Raw genomic sequence first — 23,684 nt, forward strand, 5'->3', positions numbered from 1 at the left:
ACTGTACGGCGAAGTGGAGTTCCCTGTGCTATACAGCAGGTTCTTATTAGTTATCTATTTTATACATATTAGTGTATATATGTCAATCCCAATCTCCCAATTCATCCCACCCACCCCCGCCCTGATGCTTTTCGTTTCTAACTTTCATGCAAATAAAAGAAATGGAGCCAATGTAAAATCTTTATGCTCAGAATTATTTTTTTAAAATTTTCTAATTTTCATAACATTTAATAGGAAGAGTACAATTTTCAGAAGACCTTTTGGTCTCAGGAGATGGACTGTTTACTTTGGTTCCATAATAATAAAATGTTCTGTGACTGAATCCCAAAGATTGATAACTACCTTCTTAAGCAACTTTATGTTCACGTGAAGAATAAAAACGTTGGAGAGTCTAGATATTTTCTTTTCAATAAGCTATTCAAGTTTCTGAAAATATTTTCTAAAAGTCACTAGGTGGCTTTTGTTTCTCATAGAAAACCCAAAGAAGGAAATAATGAAGCATGAATTTACTCAACATTCATATGGTCATTCAACAATTGAATTCAGATTATTAACATATTCAAGTATTCACATAAGTTCCATCTGTAGGTTCTATTTTCAAAACAATGATTTCTTTAAAAGCTAATGCTTCTAAATAGCAATCAGCAACTTTTTTTTTTATAAGTTCAGAAAAGTGGAATGTCACTTTAAAGATCTGGGGGATTCTCGGTTGGGAGTTACGATTTCTTGGTGTTTTAATTAATAAAATTTGAGGGCAGAAAATTGGTTGGACTTTTTAACCAAACCTTGCTAGAGCAAAAAATTGCCAGACTAAAGCAGTATTTCATATGTTTGTTGGATATATAAAATCAGAATTGTTCTTTCAGGTGATTCATTGATAATAACAATGAATACGAAAGGATCTAATTTAGTGAATAAGGCCTTATAATTATTGTTAGGTACCATTCAGTCAGCTCTTGGCTTTCTTTTGGCTTTTCCTAGACCTATATCACAGGTGATAACAAGCATTGTCCTAATATCAACTTGAAATCAAAAGTCTCCAAAAAATATATTTGTAATAAAATTATTAGAAGTAAATAACACAGCTCTATTGTTGTATAATTGACACATAAAATCTGCATTTGCTTTTGAATGAATTAGAACATATCTAACGAAGTTGTTTTAAAACCAGGTGCCTCATATTGCTCTCTTAAGCACCTCATGCCACAGTTACTTCATCAGAAGGAAGAATTGAGTTTTGAGGTCATGGTAGAAGTTGCTGGCAAGCTGGATGTTTTCTCTTTGTAATTAGAAGTATGGTAATTTATGAATTCTGCAGAACGGGAAATTATCTTGTACTGTTTTGTCTAACCTCCAATAAATATTTGAAAGGGCCCTTAAATTGGCTTGAGAAATGCTGGATATTTGAGTACATACATCTTTTTAGTTCCCAGGTGTTCCTGAAAGAGATTTCCCCTGATAATACCTGGTAACTTAAGTAGTTATTACTTGACAGAGACAGCGCATTAGGAACAATGATTGGAATGCTCTATCCCTGGCAAAAATATCCTGAGAGCAGCGGCAGCGGTGAAATTGAGCTCTAGGTTAGATCTTGAATTGTCACTCAAAAAAACTATAACCCAACTTAAAATCCACTACATAAGATGTTTTATTATGTACCGTATCAATTCATGAAGAATGTCAAGGTGAAAATCTTAAGGATTTTTAAAAAGTTTTTAAAAGTTTGTAGCTGGTTAACAATTTTATTTACATAGCCTCTTTATTAGCTGGACTGTATAACTTAGAAAGTTTTGATGTTATTTGATTGGTATGTCGTTTGGGAGATCTGATAATGGCTCTAGGTAATTCACAAAAGTATGGCTCTCTTCTTTTGATTTTAGTTCTAAAAATGAAAGAAAGTTGAAGTAGGAGTATGACTTTACCTCTTCCAGGTGAATGTGTATTCCAGTCCTTGACAAGAGATCTCTTTGTCCCTAGCATATTGGCTTTCTAAAATAAGGCAAAATGCCATCTGCGCCAAGTACATGTGAAAGGAAAAAGTTCAGCATACTTCTGTGTGCTAATGTTCTTTCACGTATACTTGCTTAGGAGTTTTAAAAGACATCCCTTTGGCAAAACACACATAACACATACAACACTGATCTCTTAAGAGTCAATTATTTGGTTTTTAAAAATAGATTGTGATTCAATTATTGTGGAGCCTGTTGTAAGGCTACACCTTCTAGAGAAAGTTTGCATATCTGTTGATAGTAATTTAAAGCGATTAGTAATGTGAATGGTCACCCAACAGTGACCATTACTTATATGAATGGAATAGAGCCTTGGGGAGACACTTTAGCATTGGCAGTGATAAGAAAAATATTTCAAGAATGAAAATGAGCAATGGGTATTAAATATGCTGACAAACAAGGCAAATTATTCTCAAAGGTTTATATCTGCAGGCTAGAATGCCCTCTGTTTTTATAAGTAAAGTGACTTAAGATAGCTATAAAAAAATTGAGTATACACTCTGAGATCAGGGACCTCATCTATCTTGTTTCTTTCTAGATAAACAGTGAGTAGATGCTCAATAAATATTTGTTGATTGAACAAATGAATTCAACATATACTCTCCAAATACAGCTGGTCCCCATAAAGCACTTGTGTCAGAGTAGTAAATCAGTACATTTGCAGTGAATGGACTCATGGGTAAGTTAAAGAATGAATCCATAAATTCAAGGTTGATCTCTCATCACCCCTGCTTCTAGGCTTAACTCCTTGCTTTCAAATGGTTAAGGGTCATAGTTGAGAAATAGATGCTGTAAGAGACTTTACTGGACTTCTGGTAGAGAACAAACCAAGGTGCAGGGTTACTCATTCTTCTCTAGGGATGCTCTCACTTCCTTTCACGCTCCTGGAATGCAACCATGTATGTATGTGAGTGAGGTTTGGTGGATGATGGTAGTTGGCTACTATAGACCCCACTCACTGCTGAATGTGGAACATTTCCTCCTTCTTTGGAGGTAAGAGGGAAATACAGTTGGGGAAATACTTATTTTCTCACATGAAAGGAGGATTTATGCTCTTTCTATAAGATAATTACAGTTATAAGACAAAGGGAAAATGCTAGAAACAGGCAGAAAATTATCTTAGTTAAGAACTCCAGCTCTTTAGTCACCTAGACTTTCGGTCATATCTCAGATTTGCCATTACTAGTTGTATGCACTGGGGCAAATATTTCATCTTTCTAATACGACGATAACAATAATAACAACAAGCAAAGGCAAATTTAAGTTTGACAATTGAAGGGGTTGCTCTTTAAAATGAGCAATAGGTATTAAATATGCTGACATATTTAATGGGTATTAAATAAGTTGCTCTTTAAAGTTCTGATTAATAATATCACTAAGGTCGTTATGGGGCCTCGGAATGTGACTGTGCAAATGAGGAAGCCCTTATGCTTAAACTTCATTAGCTTCAGGGTAAATCCACCTCTGCTAATACTTCTTATAACACTTATTATGTGCACTGGTCTAAGTAATTTACATAATACTTAAAATTACACTGTGGGGCTTCCCTGGTGGCGCAGTGGTTGAGAATCTGCCTGCTAATGCAGGGGACACGGGTTCGAGCCCTGGTCTGGGAGGATCCCGCATGCCGCGGAGCAACTGGGCCCGTGAGCCACAACTACGGAGCCTGCGCGTCTGGAGCCTGTGCTCAGCAACGAGAGGCCGCCATAGTGAGAGGGCCGTGCACCGCGATGAACAGTGGCCCCCGCTTGCCACAACTAGAGAAAGCCCTCGCACAGAAACGAAGACCCAACACAGCCAAAAAAAATAAATGAATAAATTAATGAACTCGTACCCCCAACATCTTCTTTAAAAAAAAAAAAATTACACTGTGAAGAAGGTACTACTACTTCTCCTATTTCACATGTAAGCCCATTAAGACCCAGAGCAGTGCAACAGTTAATAAGTGGCAGAGACAGAATTCGAATCCATGCTCTTAACCCTTACTCTGTATGGCCTATTTAGTATTTAGTTTTCTCATCTCTAAAATAGAGTTAATCTTAAACCATCAAGAATTTGGATTAAATCTGATTATATATAAAAATTTAGCATGGTGCTAGGACATAATAAAAGCTCAGTAAATATTCACTCCTTGTTCAGGCCTCTTGGATTAAATATGTTATGAAGTATATCTAAGTTTTTAACACCTAAACATGATATTTATGGCTTCAAAATCTCAACCTTGACTCACTAGAACTTCTGTTCTCTTTTCCTGATCATCACTGATCTCTTTTCCTCCCTAGATACAAAGAGATACATTATAAATTACTGAATATAATTAGAAATGAGTCTATAAATGTTGTGCAATACTATCCTTGGATCTTGATGAAGTATTTCAATTCTGACAGCTTTTATGTTTAATCCTCACACCGCATCTGAGCAAAATTATGAGACTATTAATGATTTTGCAATGCATAGCATAGTTTAAGAGACAGTTCCTTATGTGTCTTTGTGGACTTTTGATAAGAACAAAGGATACATAATTTGAATATTTTAGTGTTATCTTTGTCTAAAAATATGAGAGATTGATTTGGATACTTAAGGTCCCTTTCATCTCTAAGCTTCTGTGGTTTTAAAATTTCCTCTGCAGAGTAGAATTTAATTCTCTTGTCCTGCTTTTTTTCAAGAAAACTTTTAAAAATAGAATTGAAAGAAGGATTTTTTTGGTAATTTTATTTTACCTAAACATGATGCATTGCCACATAACCTCCACCAGGAAAGGTACCATTACGGTAAAAGTCAAATGTGTTTATTTCCAATTATAAAGACATATGATTAGTCTATAAATTATAATATCTAAGAATTATTGAGTGTTTGCTAAGCACAATTTTAAGTTTAGTAATACAAATATAAGAATGTTAGGAGTAGCTATCTTTTTATTTTATTTCTTTAGGACTGGTAAACTCTGTGTTTTTTATTATACCAAACATGCAAAGACACCACCTCATTCTTAAGGGATTAAACTCCTAATTGAGAAAAGAGCACTATAGTTTAGTATCTCATGCATGAACTTTTAAAAAAATCACTCTTCCATGGGGAACTACCGTTGACAGGGTAAATAAAGTTATATTTATAATACAATTTATAAAATGAAAGTATAATGTCTTAGGAAGGCTGTTCCTCTATAGAGTAGGTGTCACTAAATGTTTTTGATTGACTCTAAGTAGAAGTATATAAGAGAAGTGAATGGAGATAAAGAAAAATAAATGGAGCATCATCACATTAGATAGTGTTTATGAAACTTCCACAGTTAGGGGACAGGCTTGGACAAGAGAAGGGAACACGACAAGGTGTACAGAAAGATGTAGGAGGGGCTGAAGCACACAAAGCTAGGAATGACTCAGGATAATCAAAAGAAAAGAATTCAGGAAGCAGGCAGTAATATGGTCAGTTTGGTGAGAATCCAGAATCTTGCTTGGTTGGTGAAAACAGTATTTTACAATTGAAAAAAAATGTTAAGGATGTGTTTATATAACAGTAATAGACTTACAGTCAACTGTAATTGACTGCTATTTGTTCTAATAATCCTATTAAACTAGTCAGTGTATCAGCTTATAGAATTAAGTTATTCTACTATTTTGTGGATCTTTTAAATGGTAATTCCACTAATGCAGATAGTGGTCCAATTTCAACAAATTTTTATTCTTACTAATGATGGTATATAATCGGTAGGAATTTTGTGTCTGGGGTTTATTGATGGACTGCACAGTGTATGCTTCCTGTTCTCAACCAATGACTAAGACATTTTACAGCCATCTCCAATACCTTTGGTTACTCATTCACTCCTCATTTACTCTGGCATTTGTCAATCCTTCTGGAATTCCCTGCAGTTATGGTTAACTGAGAGTACTTTAAGATCTAGCAGCAGCACATCAGTTTGGGGGAGACCACAGTCCTCAACAGTAGAAACTGAAGATACCTATTTTTAGCTCTGCATAAAATTACATTTGTGTGGAACCTATGAGAAGTGCTATTGAAAAACCATGGATGTCTTCATGGAGTAGACATATAATAACTACAGTCTCATATGAAGAAAAGAGTTGTACGCCATTAGAAAAAGCACTTATGAAGCTATACTGGACCTTTGAGATTTCATATTTTTTCAGAGCACAGGACGTTAGCCACTTTACAGCAGTGGACCACAAAGTATTAGCTTTAATTTCTTGACTGCTTGTTCTTTCACTCTAGTAGTGAAAGTCAAAGAACATTTTCCTAGAATTATTAATGATCGGCATGAAACTTAGACTAAGTCATTTTTTTTTAAATGATCGTTTTTAGTGGTTCTACTTTTAGTTAGGAGACCTTGCTGTAGTCACTGTTTAGAGAATTAAGTAAGCTGGCAGCTTGTGCTGTATAGTGCTTTACATATCTGAGCATATTATAGTACTGCTTTCTTATCTACCTTAGCATCTTAAAACAAAACATTCTAAACTATCCCACCATATCAGGTTGGGCATCTACTTGTATATATTTCCCTTCTGGGGACTCAAGATACTGGTTATGTGATGATTTTTAAAAATTCAGCAATATCAAATGAACCTCATACTTTGAGGGCTTTATTAAGATTAAATGTGAATCAGATATGGACCATACTTTAAGGAACTTGTTGATTAGTAGACACACAGACATATGTAAATAATTAAAATACAAGGCAGGCATTTTAAAGTATCATAATAAAGTCCATGTATTCAACAAAAAATATTTATTTACCTTATAATGTGTGCTACATGTTATTCTAGGTGCTGGGGATACAGCAATGAGAAAGGCAGTCAAGGTCTCTGTTCTCATTGAGCTTATAGTACAGTGGTGGACGGGCAGACAGTAAGGAAACAATAAATGAACAAGAAATTTCAGATAGAGATTACAGTTATAAGAGTCACTATAGAGGCGGAATTTATAGGAATTCAAAACGGAGTGTATGGGGACAACAGAAAGTATCAGGATGGAAAAAAAGATTCAGTGATAACTACAATTTGGGGTCTGAGTAAATAGGAATATAGTTGCATTATCATACAGAACAGAAAAAATGGCAAGGGTAACTCGGGGGAGGGAAGAACATCAGGGTTTAGAGTAAAAAAATTCAAGGTGTCACTTGAATGTTTCCAAATATTCCACCTCCAAACACCTGGTGTTTGGACACACTGCGCTGTGAAAGCAGCCTTTCATCCAACCTACTGCCAGCCCTCCTGACATCCATATGGGACTGATTAATATGGAACACACTGCACCTGGAATGGGACTTTAAAGGCAAAACACACTGGTTTCCCAGCCAAGGCCTTCACGCTGACTAATCCTATGTTAAACCCACTCATTCTCCATGAAGCATTTCACAGCCATCCTCTTAGTGAGCCTTCAGTCATTGCCTTTGGTTGAAATTACTTCCAAACAAGGCCGTGACTTCCATGAGATCATACATTCTTCTGTTTAAAGACCACATTATTTTTACTTTCTTGTCCCCTAGAGAATAATACACAGAACTATTACATAGATATTGGAGTTCAAATAACATTTTAGTATTTAACTAAACAAAATCTAGATTTTTGGTGCAGGTAAATCATCTAGGTCAGGAGTTGGCAAACATTTTGAGTAAAAGGCCTCATAATAAATATTTAGGTTATTCCAGCCATAATGTCACTGTCTCAACCACTCAACTCTGTCAATGTGGCATGAAAACAGACACAGGCAGTACATAATTAAATGAGCATGACTGTACTTAAACAAAATTTTATTTACAAAAATATATGGTGGGATAGTTGTAACCGCCAGGCCCTAGTTGACTGAAAAATTCCCTTTATATACCTCCCCCGAACCCCCTTCCTCCTCTCATGCTCCAAAAAATAAAAGAACATTTAACATTTATTGTCTTAGGCTCTTAGGCTTCAAAGATGAAAGAGTCAGTCCAGGACCTGACTGGCAAACTAGCAAAAAACGAAGGTAGAAAATGCTACCACTCAATGTACAATGGGTTCTGTGGAAGCATCAAGAATGGGCATCCATTTCCATCTGGAGTGGCGGGAATGGGGTTATTCAGAGATGATAAGGGAATTTTCCTAGAGGAAGCAACATTTGAAACAGAGTAAGAGTTAGATGAAGAAAGGGGAAAAAAGGTGTTTCAAGCCAAGGAAATAGGTTATGGAAAAGCCCAGAGTGAAAAATAAAAGCATGGCAGATACAGTGCAATCCAGTCTAGCAATTCATAGCGTGATAGATGTTACAGTGACAGCCAGTTACCCTCACGTTAGATCTGTCAGAGATCAGCAAGATGTTAGGAATAGCTAGCTCAAGGTGTCTATTACAGAGTGCTTGGCTCTCAGTTGGAGGAATCAGATCATGGAAGGAATTCTAGGAACAGGCAGGAGAGAAACAGAGAACAGAAGAGAGAGTAAGAGAGAGACAGAGACAGAGAGGGGAGGGGTGATGAGGGAGAGGAAGAAAGGTAAACAAATTGAAAATGCAGGACTTGGAAACCATTTAAAGATTTTAAACAAGGAAGGTACACAGCTAGATTTGCAGTTTAAAAAGGGAAGCCTGACAGTATTATGGAGCACAAATGTGAAGTGGGCAGGAGTTTATCATAATATAATATGTCCTAACTTATTACAGTAACTTATTGTAAAACTGGAAGTTGTCCGAATTGTAGTAGTGGTGATAGATAGGAGGGCGTATATTTGAGACATTTGGGAGAAAGAGTAAAACAGACATGGGGACTGGTTGTTAAAGGGGAATGAGACAGACAAAGGAATCTAGGAAGACTCCCAGTTTTCAAACTTGAGAGAAAGGGTGGGGAGATAGTGATTACATTTAGTAAGATGGGAAATCAAGAGGTGGAATAGTTTGAGATATGAGAGGAGAGGATGGTGAATTAGTTTTGATGGGCCAAATTTGAGGTGGCTGTGAGTAACATAATGATCAAATAAACATGTCAAAACAAAGTTTGGAATATTGGTCTGGAGCTCAAGGGAAAAAATAAGTAAATTTGGGAACTATCATCATTCAGTTGGTTGATAAAGTTGTGGGTGATATTACAGTCACCCATAAGGTGTATATAATGAGACAAGAAATGAGTCATAGAAACCTGCGGGATGCCTATTGTATCAGTTATCACTTACTGGCAATAAGACATCATAAAAATTAGTGGCTGAAAACAACAATGTATTATTTGCTATGATTTTCTGAGTAAACTGGGGTGGTTCTTCTGAGTTTTACTTTGGCTATCTCACGAGCAGTGGGTTAGTCAAGGCTTAGGTTCCGATGGGACAACTGAGATGGCTGGGTCTCTCTCTCTCTCTTGATGTGGTCTTTCATCTCAAGCTTTTTCATCAAACAGCAGTCTCAGGACAGCATTACAGGAAGAAGAAGGCAGAAGCTGCAAGGTTTCTTGAAGCCTGGACTCTAGAACTCGCACACATGTTTTTTACCATATTCTATTGGCCATACTTAGTCCCAAGGTCTAGTCGAGCAAAAAGAAATAGACTCCATCTCTCAATGGAAGGAGCTACAAAGAATTTGTGGCCACCCCTGCATGACACCTACATTTACTGAATATGCAGAGGAAGCAAGGCCCATGTCAGAACTGAGAAGAAGCTAGAAAGGGAAAGGAAGAGCCGTGGAGAGTGAAATCAAGGAATGGACTGCTGCAAGAATGGGAGGAAAAGGTCACAATGCGTAATATTACAAAGAGGTCGAGGCAGATCAGTTCCAAAAATGGCACTTGGGTTTGGAGGTTAGATCTCTGATAAACCTAGGAAGAAATATTTCTGTTGTGTGTGTGGGGGGGGGGGGCGGAAGTCACTTTATGGTGGTTGTTCCTGGAAAGAGGTAAACTAGAGAAAGTGACTGTGGGTTATTATTTGAGTCTGTGAAGGGAAGATAGTTGAGGTGTGTATGTGGTCAAAGGATGGTTGTTATAATGTGACCTGGTAGCAGGAAGGCCCAGAAGTAAAGGTAGACGATAAAATGAGTTTAAGAAGGGATAAATTATGAAGCAAAGTCCTAGAGGAGGTGAAAGCAGTGAAATTCAGAGCATATTAAAGAGTTTAAAACTTTGGGAAAGTAAATGGATGTAAGATACTTTTGATGTAGATGACCAGTATTTTTCTCTTATCAGTGATGTTTTCAAGTAGCTCCTTTTCCTTAACAAAATGGCATGACAGGCCCTGGTATATTCTTGTTTCTCAAAGTTATTAATTTTTTGTTGTTCTTTAGGTAATTGATTTGTGACTAATGTGAAGAGCTGATTATTTTCGATGAAGCTTCCAATTGGAAGTCACAGTTTATTACTGTTTATTATAGAGTATGTTCAGAACATGGAAATCAGGGATAAAGGAGGTCATCTTGTATTTTCAGCTATCCTACTGGATAATTCAAATTCTTACATATTTCTAGTGCCATTCAAATCTGCCAACATATTTCAGAATACATTTAGAGAGGGAAGAGTAGGTGGCTGCAGGCAGATACAAGCTGAAAGTCACCATCATTAGGAAATAGCTTCCACTAAGAAGGCAAAACCAATTACGGGCTTAGCTGCCAAAAGAAAAACTGTTAGTAGTTGACATAACTACAGCTATCGTTAAACTAAATATTCAGGCTAGGTAACTTTCCTTTAATAAATATGCTTTGTTATTATGAAATATTTCTTTACAAAGTATAAATCAATAAGGAAACTTTAGCTATTTGCCAGGCACAGGTAACACTTGGAAGTTAGCCCTAGAATTTCCAATGAGAGTAGGTATTTTCTCAGCATTTCATCTAGTAAATACTACATGTTAAATATTTACATTTTGAGTATAATCAATTTCTGGAATCTGAACTATGAGCTTAGTTTACTTAACCCCCCCATAGTCCCCAATACACATTCTTTACATATTCCCTTCCCTTTTCTCTGTTTATGGGAATTATGTACAGTATTATAGCTACCCTGCAGGTATGGAATGTCTAGGGTTTTTCTTGTCCTACGTGACTGACTTATATTATTACTCCCTAGAAAATTAAACTGGTGTTAGTAGAGCACAAAACTAGTGATTTTTCTTCTATGCGTATATATGTATAAAATTTTAATTTTCAAGGTAGTTTTAATTTTTGACTGCCCCAATTTTTCATAGAGTGATTAATTTTCTGAAGGACTCCAATTTTAAAACTGTTTTAATAAAATGTCAATAGTCTGTGTTTCGTGAAAATTATTTGATAGCATTATTTTCATGCTTCATCTATCAAAACAGTGATCCAGATTTTCATAGAGACCTAAGGAAAGACTTGTATTATTTGTGGCTGACACGTCCTGTGATTATCCTCCTGAGACTGCAGTACTGTGATCTCAAAAAAATGTTACTTCAGAGGGCGTGTACCATACTCTGTGTAAAATAACCAGAGCTGAGTTAGCTTGTGGGCCAGAGAGTTTCCTCACCATTTGCCTGCTTCATTAATTTTAATTTTGCTTAAACTTTATGTTGTGTGTCTGTGCGTGTGTACTTTACAGAAGGAATCAAAATTGTCACTTAATATCGTTTTTTTTTTTTTAATTTTATGCACAGTGTAGAGGAATAACAAGTTTTTCTTGACGCTCTTAAGGTCCCTGACTGGCTCTGAAAATTAAACGGACCAAAACAGACTAACAGGAGAAAAGAATTCAAGTTGACTTAACGTAAGTTTTGCATGACACAGGAGCCTTCCTAAGGAAATGAAGACCTAAAAAAATGGTTAAACCTGTGTTGTTTTATGCTAGGTTTAGTGAAGAGTGGACATTCATGGAGAAGTGTGGTAGGTAGGTCAAAGGATATGAAGTAAGCGTAGTAAACTAAACTGGGAGACATTTAGCAGGGCCTGTTTGGTTGGATTCTTCTCATCCCTTTGTCTTCAGAGATAAGGACACTCCTTTCCTTCAGGTATAGGAAGGGTATCTCTCAAGTGAGGGTGTTAGGACCTGTTTCAGGGGAGAGGCTTGGGTGAAAAGTCCAAGTGAACTCCCTGTTTCTCCCATTTTCTAAAACACCTTCAGCTTACCATATTCAGTATACCAAGGTGCCATATTTTGGGGTATCATGTCTTGAATCCCGTCAATAGTATATTTGGTTTACATCAAATGCCTTCAGGGTGCCTAAGGTGATCAATTTTTAAGTACAGAAAATAGCCAAAACAAGGGACTTCCCTGGTGGCGCAGTGGTTAAGAATCCACCTGCCAGTGCGGGGAACGTGGGTTCAAGCCCTGGTCCGGGATGATCCCACATGCCACGGAGCAACTAAGCCCGTCCACCGCAACTACTGAGCCCATGTGCCACAACTACTGAAGCCTGTGTGCCTAGAGCCTGTGCTCCGCAACAAGAGAAGCCACCGCAATGAGAAGCCCGCGCACCCACCGCAACCAAGAGTAGCCTGCACTCGCCACAACCAGAGAAAAGCACGTGCGCAGCAATGAAGACCCAACGCAGCCAAAAATAAATAAATAAAATAAATTTTTAAAAAATTAAATAAATAAATAAATAAATAAAATAGCCAAAACAAACTTAAAATAGGTTTTTTTGTTTTGCGGTACGCGGGCCTCTCACTGCTGTGGCCTCTCCCATTGCGGAGCACAGGCTCTGCATGAGCAGGCTCAGCAGCCATGGCTCATGGGCCCAGCCGCTCCGTGGCATGTACCTGTGTCCCCTGCATCGGCAGGCAGACTCTCAACCACTGTGCCACCAGGGAAGCCCAATTACTACATCTGAATCAGATTTGGTACCTTGTTTTCAGAGATAAAACTTAATGAAACATTTTGATTATTGTATTAGGCAGTAGGGAGTTCCTCAGTGTGGATTCAATTCTAACTCATTTATCCAAATTATTCTTATTTTCCTTAGTTCCACATTATCCTTATTTTCCCCCACTTATTAGCTGAGGGTGGTATTGAACAAGTCCTTAATCTCTTGTGACGCAGCTTTTTAATCTGTGAAATGGATTTTACTATAGGACCTATCTGATAGGTGACAAAAATTATATGAGTTAGTAGGTATAAAGCACTTAGAACAATGTCTGGCACATATTAAGCATTCAATAAATGTGAGCTATTATTATCTAATGTCTCCTTTTACACACATCCCATTGTTCTTCTCCCTAGTCGCCTTACTATTGTTTTCCAAGTAGCTTTTCCTCAACTACCAGGCCCAGACATAATCATGTTAAGTAAAAATCTGAAAGGGTCTTCCTTACAGACAAGCTCCAAATCAGCATCGTGTCCCAAATGAAATCTCATGAGGCTCTTTTACCTAATCGGACTTTCCTCAAAGGGTTATGGGAATTGAGAATGAACTGAAGACACTGAGGTCAACTTCTGCGTCTTATTATTGTTTATTAAATATTACTCAACTTTGATACTTGTTTTTATTCTTTAAATTTTGTAGCATATTTATACAGAATGTATCTCATGATTTCCAATAATGTTTAAGACGGTCTTGAACTTTTAAAATCTCTTTCTCTCTAAACATATCTTTTCTCCTTCCTATGTATGACACATTTCTGAACGTAAAGATCATCTTCTTTTTTGTTTTTAAATTTACTCCCTTAGTATTTATTCTTTCTTTTTTAATACATTTTATGTGTAATGTGTGATGTGTATACAAGCGTTTTTACACAGAAATGATATAATTTTTACATACTTCTTAATTTTTCAAAATGAATAGTTTTACAGTGTATGAATGTAGATCTTGTTGGATTGTTAATAACAAACAATGCTGGATGAACAGTTTTTTAAGTAAATTTTGATGCACTTTTTTTTCCTTATTAGTTATCTATTTTATACATATTAGTGTATAGATGTCAATCCCAATCTCCCAATTCATCACACACACACAACACACACGCCACTTTCCCCCCATGAGATCATCTTATTTTCTGTAGCATCTTACCCTCAGCATTTGTTTACATTTACTAAAACTACGGTTCTGTTAAGAAATGAATGTTGAATCCAGTTATAAAAAGTTGTACCATAATTCAAAAGGACGATTTATTTGGGGGATAACTAACTTAGAATGGATTCAGTTGATTACGTAGAACTTTTTTGTCAATCGTTTCTTTAAACTTTTATCTTTACCAAATTCTGTCTTGAAATTTCCGTGTTTGGGTCATTACTTTTCTCTTAATAAAAGCCAATTATAGTACACAAATATAAATTTTTCTCTTACATAATCATAGTGAAGCTAAGTAATTTATTACCTAAACTCACTGTAGTTGTACTGTGATAATTTTGATTATTGGGAAGAGATGCTATTAAATTTGGAAGTTTGATCTTTTAGTTCGAAAATAGCTGTGACATGTAATTTAAACCTTCACCATCCAGACTATTTGTGGCATCCTCAGGATTTTAAACTTCATAATTGGTATAGAGCTGGGTTTGTAAATTCAAATACCAGTTTATAACATTTGGTATGGAACATGATTCAGTAAACTTGCTCTTCATCATCACCCATCTTTATTCTTTAATTAATTATATGCTTTTATTCAAAGCAATGTGACTTTCTACAAGGTATTGTTAGATTTGAGCCTGCAATAAATATACTGAAATCAAATTTCTTTTATTGCTGTTTTATTGCTCCCATTCCTAATCATCATTTCTGAACCTTGCATTGTTGAGTTAGTCTATTCCAAGTGTTATTTACTGACTTTTTTTTTTTTTTTTTTTGTGGTATGCGGGCCTCTCACTGTTGTGGCCTCTCCCGTTGCGGAGCACAGGCTCCGGACGCGCAGGCTCAGCGGCCATGGCTCACGGGCCCAGCCGCTCCGCGGCATGTGGGATCTTCCCGGACCGGGGCATGAACCTGTGTCCCCTGCATCGGCAGGCGGACTCTCAACCACTGTGCCACCAGGGAAGCCCTCAAATACTATTCTTAATGAAGAAGGAAGATTTACTATTTCTTAATGAAGTCTGTGAATGCAAGTTTTTTCCTGAACTAAAATTAACCCTATTTTGAATATTTGTGTTCCTATAGCATCTTAATGCAAATATTAGTATTCGTAGGACCAGCCCTGGGAGTAACAGAGGGAAGTCCAGTTAGGCAGATTAATAATAATAAGCATAAAGATTGGCTATGGGGTGAAAGGAGAAAAAGTTCTATTTGCATTCCATTAAGTAGAATACCAACTTGTATTGTTTATTTTAGTCTACTTGAGATTGGAAATGTCTCCCTTACTTGTTATTTTTATTTTCATGTATTTTACTCATAGATTCTCCAGAAGATGTAAGAAGAAAAGGCTATAGATAAAGCTGTGATGAAAGTATATTTTGTTGTAAATATGGATCAGGATTCTTCAACAGCACAACTGTTGACATTTTGTCTAGATCATTCTTTGCTCTGCCCATGCTAGTGGCACCCCCAGACCCTAGTGTGAAAAAAAATGTCCCCACACATTGCCAAATGTCTCTTGGGGGGCAAAATCACCCCTAGTAGAGAACAACTGGTTTATAAGGAGAGTATTCAGTTTAAATAAGAAGTAATGGTAATAATAAGTAATGGTAAATAATAAGTAATGGTAAGTAATGGTAAATAATAAGTAATGGTAATGGTAATAAAAAGGAAACAGAGAACTGTCTTCGGGCATTGGGCCAACATTCAGATATGCCCCCAATATGCCCCCAAAGCTTCACAGGTCTTTATCCTTTAATCTGTTGGAGACTTGTGCATCACTATTTGCAGACACAGGTGCCACCAATAGCTTGGAACTGAAAAAGTTGTAACTCTTGATTTCCAAGCATGGAATATGATTCTGCAGAGAGCCAAGCAATAAGAGCATTTCAGAATCACTCCTATATATGGCAGCTAGATTGTGTTAGTATCATACTTTCCAGGCTGGCTTAGGAAACAAAGAATTATAACATAGGTTCTAAGGAAAGATGCACTCAGAAATCCAAATATTTTCTATAAGTACCTATAGATTGCTAGTTTTCATATACTGTGTTTTAGAAGCATATCATAATATAATGTAATTATTCTTAATTAATAATTTATTATTTTGATGATTCTTATTTTTTTGAAAGTAGGGGTCAATATGAACTATTTGTCCTGATAAGCTTTATACATCAAATTTCAATTAAACTTTAATGTCTGAGATACTAGGAAGAAATGTTGTTCTTTGAGTTATTCTCCTGGGCCCCAACTTCAATGCCTTTTATTCTTTCTGGACAACTGAATAAAGATAACTAAATATTATCCATTTACCTTTATTTTTCTCTGCCTTCACACAATCTTTTTTCTGTAAATACTTATTTTGTGGGATCTTCAATTTGACATCAAAATATCCCATTTAATACTTTATCTTAAGACTTCCAGATTTAAATAGTTGATTTATTCCCTAGTGCTTTGTGCACCATACTCAGTGAAAGTTTGTTGAAGAAATATTTGATTGTATGAATGTTGCATTTGTAATTCCTAGCCAACTCATCTTAATTCTGTGTGTTTTTGTGGCATTAAAACTAATTATCACTGGAGAAATATTTTTAAGTTCCTGATTGATAATTGAGTAAATGCAAAAATTCTCACAAAAATTCTCATATATTTCACTCTATTTCAGAATAAATATGGAAAAGTGCCTGTAAGTGAGGCTGACACATGTTGTTGAAGAGCTTCATTTGGCATATAAATTTTCTTAATTGTCTGATGAAGATACTCTAAAAAGGCAAAAACTGAATACTGAAATAGTCGTAGAAGAATAATCAAATATATAAATATATGTATATATTTATTTTCAGAGTAATATGCTTCATTAACACACTCAGTCAGAATCAGAGAGCTCTAAATCAGAGAAAGATTAAAAGCATTCTCATCTCATCTGTGATCCAAAGATTATATTAATGATCTTTTTAAACATCTCTTATTAGCTAAACAGTTGTGTTATATTGGAAGTGTACTTGCAAAAATATTGACTAGTCAAAGCAGGTGAACAAATATTGTGGGATAGGTTGGAAAATATTTATAAAATAATATTGTTAACTACTGTGGCAAGCTCAGTAAAGTTACTGAATAACAATACTAAAAACACTATACCCTTCTCTGCATTAAGTAGTAATAACAGTAATTTTACCATTAGAGTTAATAACCTATATTTAGCCAGTACATTTTTCACAATTTTTAAAGCACTCTTTTCCTTTCACTTATCTGATATTTGAAGCAATCTTGTGAGAAATGTGAGTGAGATATATATATACTGCAGTATTACAGTGAAGGGTACAGGGGAGTAGAAAAAAATGATTTATCAGAATTCAAAATGAATTAGTGATAGTTAAGATGAAATATATTTTAAAATATCAAGGATTGTTCCCACCATATCTATTTTGCAGATCTTCACAAATAAATCTTGTTAATGTTTCAGAGGGAAAAAAAAGAATTTAAAGCATTAGATAAAAATGGATACTGTAGCATTATGAATGCTTTTTATTTTCTTCTGTGTATGTAAATAATTTTCAAACATATTTTGTGATTATAAACTATTTTAAAATAAATTAAACAGAGCATGCTAAGCAACAAGACAATTCTTCCATGAGAATCTTAGGATATATTAATATTATCAAATTTAATGAAGTGTTTAAATACATACACAATTTTTAAAAGTATGTGCATGAGAAATGTCATAATGTATACTACATAATCATAGATGTAGTATAATATATATTTAGAATGTGTAGTAAAACCTGTTGAACAGTGTTTCAAATTACTTTTAGTTCAGTTTCCAATGACTAAAGCGTAGTTAAAGATGATTGGGTACAACAGTTATGTGTTGGTGGGAGTCACAGTTTAGATATCAAGAGCATTTTCTCTTTTCTTAGGAACCATTCTTGAAATAAACAAACTAGTTCAAATCAAGACAAAACACAGCCATAATCTTATTCAATTGTTAATACTATTTCATGGTAAAATTTCTTAAGCTTTATTGGTTTTTGTGTGTTTTGATCATAAGCAAAATTTGAGGTACCCTACGTAACATTATGCAAGGCATTTTAAAACATTTTGTGTCTCCTTTGTTTCTGCCTCCCTGAAGTGGATGTTAAAGAAAATATCCTTGCTATATGAAACCATGACCTGATTAAATTCTGGCTTATCAACTTTCATATCTACTTTCGAATTGTATACATGAACATTTAGCAAATTAACCTAAAAATTTAAACTGGTGTGAATTAAATGTCAGTGTGGTAGTTACTTTATTTTGATTAACGTAGTATTTTTAGGTAAATGCTTTTACCCTATAATGTAACACAGAAGTTATAAATTTTGAATCCTCTAATCCAAGCAGTTCCCAATTTGTAGCCAGTTGCACTGTAAATAACCTATACTTGTGAACAGCTATCATATTCCTATATAGCCTCCTATCTCAATGTCCACCTGCTGTTACTTTCTCCAGTAGTATCTAGAGAGAACCACTCCTGTAACCTCCATCCATGTTAACCTTACATCTGCTGAGAATCTCTTTGTCTCTACTCCTTTAATATTACAGAATCAGATACATGGGACTCTCTCAATACTTGCCTTTATACTGGGTGTTCAAAAAGAAAAGAATGATAGAGTTGAAGGAACCAAATTTATACTTTACCTAAAAGCATTCAAAACGGGGATTTCATTGATTATATAAGGTGGAATTTTAATTTCATAGGAAAAATGCACTGAGTTTCAAGTAATTAAAAAAAATCACGTTTGAAATGTAATCAATTCACAAATTGGGAAATATTTGTGAGTGGGTAGTCATAATGGCTATTGTAATTTATTTTCAGGGATTAGTTGTAGGTTAACATCTAAAGCCAGAGTTGGAAGGAACATTTCTACTTTCTAGCTTTGTGACTTTAGGCAAGTTACTTACCCTGTCTTTATCTCAGTTGCCTTATCTGTAAAATGGGGATGATATTAGTAACTACCATGTACATAAGTAAAATCAAGAATGCTGCAGGCCAAGAAATTTCTAAAATAAAAGTAACTTTGTTGGATTGGAAATAGTAATTATCAACAAACATATTCCAATATACAGAAAAAAAATTTAATTTGCACCATTAAGTAACATTGAGTGAGCAAAGGTAAAATATGAAAAGAAAAAAAATATTAATCAGATCAACAATGAAGTTATTTATAAATGGAACTAAAACACGGATAAAAATAGAAAATAGAAGTAAATTATTGGAATATGCGATTATATGAATTAAAGCTTTATGATTTTTCAGTCTTTATGTGGTTATAGTATGTTCTCCGGGAAGTTTAAGATCCAGTAAAAATCTTTATCCCTTCCTTCCAATAAACATACACAGAAGCAAAGCAGAGCAAAACAAAACAAACACTAAGTCATGCAATGGATGTGTTTATTTTTATTTTGTTGCATTAGAATTGGAGGTTAATGTCTCAACTGCTAAATTTGAATCATTAGGTAAGAAGTTTGTTACATTATATTACATAACAAACCAAATTATCTAGTGTTAAGTTTGTATTTTTAACCTTTGTTATATATGTGTTTGGGGATGTCATTACTTATACTAGATAGTAAACTTTCAAAGGTTGGGAAGGGAGCATTTTATTTAGTCCCAGCTCTAGAATTAAATTCCTTACTTATATCAGATGACTAGGTTTACATGGATCTGGGACCAAATGAAAACAATTATTTTGAAAAAGTAGTGATTCTATAAGATTCCTAAATTGGTTTATTTTTAATATTTATTTTGCATCTTTTATATATTTCTAATTTTTTTAATGAAATAATACCAGGGGTCATCAGTCTAACATTTGGGAACTGTTGATGTAATAAGAAACTTAGCACTAGAACAGACACGTAAGTGTTTCCTTCCCAACCCAAGCAGTGTTTCCCACAATTAGCCAGGGATACTGTCTAATAAATCATACAAGTCTTTCTATGATCCACATTTCCATGACAGTGTCAAACACAGAGGAGGTGCTCGGCAAATATTTGTCAAATGAATGAATGAATAGAAACTCAATTGGAGCCACACTATAAAATAAACACAGTTTTCAAAATCCTAAGCCTGCTACAAAGTAGAATTAAACATGATGAAGTTTATACTAGGTATGGAAGATTTATTGCCTACATTCAATAAAGAATGGTCATTACTTTTAAACATGCTCAGTCAAGTGGCAGAAGTTTTTGAAAATTAGCTGGTTTGAATGATGGTTGTAAAAATTCCTCAAAATATTTAGAAAATAACTGACTCAAGAAAATACAAGGACGTTTAGAGTAGACTTTTTAAAAAAAGGGGGTTTGGAACCAGTTGGACTGTGAGGCTATCAATAAAGGCACTAATTTTCTCATATGTCATATGGAAATAATAATATCTTTCTTGATTGTGCATAATGACTGTCAGTGTTACATAATCCACATGAGCCGAAAACTAGCAGATCTCTAGTAGAAGCTGTAATATATAAGAACTTGCTCCTTCCAAAACAAGAGAATCCCAATTAGAGTGGGGATCCTGGAAGTATTGGGGAATTGTCATGTATGTCCTTATTATTATTCTAGTATACATAAGGACTCCCTGATCCCTGCTTCCCAGTCTTCACAGCTGCAGTGTAGAGCTGAAGCCTTTATAACTCATGTGTCACCTTAGCTACAGACCCAGAACTGATGTTTCCCGAGCCAGAAAGTGGAACAGGACGTAGGAATTACTCTAAGGAGATAGCAGTAGGGCTTTTATATACATGAGAGTTTTGTCAGCTAAGGGAGGCATCCAGGCCAGTCAAAATCCTTTATTACTGCATCGAAGCAGGAACAAGATTAATAAGAGAAAGGCACAGAAGGTAACACATTTCCACATACTTTTCTCCATGGCCGACCATTGGGAAAAGTCCTTCCTTGACCAGTTGGGTGCTCTAATGAGGTGCTATGGTTCCATTGCTATCAAAAGCGAATTTATGTTATAAAGTTCCTCTTTTAGAAGTAATGATTTTTTTCCAATTTAATCCACACGTCTAAACCATCGAACTTGTAAACTTGTTTTTATAGTGTATCTGTTAGAAGTATACTTTGGAGCCAGCTTTCTTCCTTGGGTTGAATCTTCACTTGCGTCACTGCTAACTGTGTGAATTTATGTTCCTATTCAAACGTCACCTTCTTAGAGAAGTCTCTCCTAAGCTCTTTAAATAAAGTAGACCTCTCCTTAAGTAATTCTCTATCCCTTCATTCAGTTTAACTTTCTTCCTAGCATTTGCCACTATCTGATATTATATTAATTCCACATTTATGTCTGTGTCCTTGTCTCCCTTGCTTATTGCTGTATGTTTAGCATCTTCTGATATGTCTGGCACATGGTTGGCATACAATAAATACTCGTAGAATTAAATAATCACTAATTTCAGTAATGGACTATTTTCAGCTCTATGACTTTAATAACATCCTACTTATGCTTCCATGGTTATTCCCCAGTTCTAAGGCTCCAGCAAAACAGTCTTATTCTACTTCTCATTAATCTCCACTTTGATTATTGTCTTAATTCTGCCAGTTCTAACTGTAGTTATATTGTGGCTGACTTCTAAAGATAAAATAGCCTCCGTTGTCTTTGATGACAATTTGCTCTTTCCAGAGCCCACTAGGAATTAAAAAGGAAATTAAGATATCTTTCATGGTCTCAACTTTTTTTTTCTTGCCATAAAACTTCTGATTCTTATGTAGTCTCAACCTCAAAATGCATCTCTCATTAATGGTAAAATCTAGAAAGGGTATTAAAGTTAAATCATCTTTCTGAGTTTACACAGGTGATGACAGTAATATAATGTACTTTGTTTTTCTTTCAGATCTCCAACTAAAGACATGGATTCAGAAGAGAAAGAAATTGTGGTTTGGGTTTGCCAAGAAGAGAAGATTGTCTGTGGGCTGACCAAACGCACCACCTCTGCTGACATCATCCAGGCTTTGCTTGAGGAACACGAGACTACGTTTGGAGAGAAACGATTTCTTCTGGGGAAGCCCAGTGATTACTGCATCATAGAAAAGTGGAGAGGCTCTGAACGGGTTCTTCCCCCACTAACAAGAATCCTGAAGCTTTGGAAAGCATGGGGAGATGAGCAGCCTAATATGCAGTTTGTTTTGGTTAAAGCAGATGCTTTTCTTCCAGTTCCCTTGTGGCGGACAGCTGAAGCCAAATTAATGCAAAACACAGAAAAACTGTGGGAGCTCAGCCCAGCAAATTACATGAAGACATTACCACCAGATAAGCAAAAGAGAATAGTCAGAAAAACTTTCCGGAAACTGGCTAAAATTAAGCAGGACACAGTTTCCCAAGAGCGAGATAGTATGGAGACATTAGTTCATCTGATTATTTCCCAGGATCATACTATTCATCAACAAGTCAAGAGAATGAGAGAGCTGGATCTGGAAATTGAAAAGTGTGAAGCTAAATTCCACCTCAACCGGGTAGAAAATGATGGAGAAAATTATGTCCAGGATGCATATTTGATGCCCAGTTTCGGTGAAGTTGAGCAAAAACTAGGCTTGGAGTATGATGAAAACCAGATTCTGGAGGACCTGAGAGAAAGTGATGGAATTGTACAGCTGGAGGAACGACTAACATATTATAGAAAGCTCATTGATAAGCTCTCTGCCGAAATAGAACAAGAGGTAAAAAGTATTTGCACAGAGATAAATGAAGATGCGGAAGGGGCAGCTGCAAGTGAACTTGAAGGCTCTAATTTAGAAAGTGTTAAGTGTGATTTGGAGAAAAGCATGAAAGCTGGTTTGAAAATCCACTCTTACTTGAGTGGCATCCAGAAAGAGATTAAATACAGTGACTCATTGCTTCAGATGAAAGCTAAAGAATATGAGCTCCTGGCCAAAGAGTTCAATTCCCTTCATATTGGCAACAAAGATGAATGCCAGCTAAAGGAAAACAGAGGAAAGGAATCTGAGGTCCCTACCAGCAGTGGGGAGGTTCCTCCTTTTACTCAAAGAGTATTTAACATGTATTCAAATGACACAGACTCGGACACTGGTATCAGCTCTAACCACAGTCAGGACTCAGAAACAACGGTAGGAGATATGGTGCTGTTGTCAACATAATTTGAATGGCTTCTTTCTGACCTACTTCAATGTTGTTCGCGTTTGTTTAATTTAGTAGGAAACATTAAATATTCCATTCTGCAAAAAAATGTAAATCACGTTAAAGTGTTCGGTAGTTAATAAAAACTAGAGAATTTTGTAAGTTTGTTTTTGATTTAAGAGTTCCAATGTGACCTAATTATTGCAAGTTCAAACAATGAACTCTTTATTAAGAATGCAGCACAAATAGCTTGCAGGTATATAACAGAGAAATAATTTGATGGGAATTATCTCATAGCTTCTGTGAGAAATGATTTATTCAAACTGCAAACTAATTCTTGATATTAGTCAATATATTGAAACTATACACATGAACAAGTAAAATTAAAATGTACTGTTATGTATTTTTCAACAATGTATCATTGGAATTTTATAATCTGTAAAGTACATGACAGCTACTATATTGTAACTGTATTAATTCAAATTCTGATTCTTTTCATTGATATTTAGAATGTGTATCGTCTCTGTTACTTCCTGAACCCCTCTACCTGTTAGGCCTAGATGACAGGAAGTGGGAAGGGTTGCTATTGGGACATGTACAAATACCAGCAGTGGATCAGAGAGGAGTATAGAAGGCTAAAATTATTAAGGGAT

At 35.5% G+C, this 23,684-nt stretch overlaps 2 protein-coding genes across 4 annotated transcripts in view; one reads left to right on the forward strand and one right to left on the reverse strand.

Annotated features, from left to right (window-relative positions):
• Positions 1 to 23,684, reverse strand: part of NTS (neurotensin) — a 400,777-nt gene that overhangs the window by 40,680 nt on the left and 336,413 nt on the right. The gene's annotated exons all lie outside the window — the stretch shown is intronic.
• The window catches only part of RASSF9 (Ras association domain family member 9), a 33,150-nt gene that overhangs the window by 3,894 nt on the left and 5,572 nt on the right, over positions 1 to 23,684 (forward strand). For 2 of the 3 annotated variants that reach the window (XM_060165520.1, XM_060165521.1), the window contains exon 3: positions 21,791 to 23,021. In XM_060165520.1, coding sequence (XP_060021503.1) covers positions 21,791 to 23,021 — 1,231 coding nt within the window. Of the gene's footprint in view, positions 1 to 21,790; positions 23,176 to 23,684 lie in introns of those variants that run through there. The other variant, XM_060165522.1, reaches the window with a different exon arrangement.

The sequence above is a fragment of the Lagenorhynchus albirostris genome, chromosome 11 (genome assembly GCF_949774975.1).
Source record: "Lagenorhynchus albirostris chromosome 11, mLagAlb1.1, whole genome shotgun sequence".
Lineage (NCBI taxonomy): Eukaryota > Metazoa > Chordata > Mammalia > Artiodactyla > Delphinidae > Lagenorhynchus > Lagenorhynchus albirostris.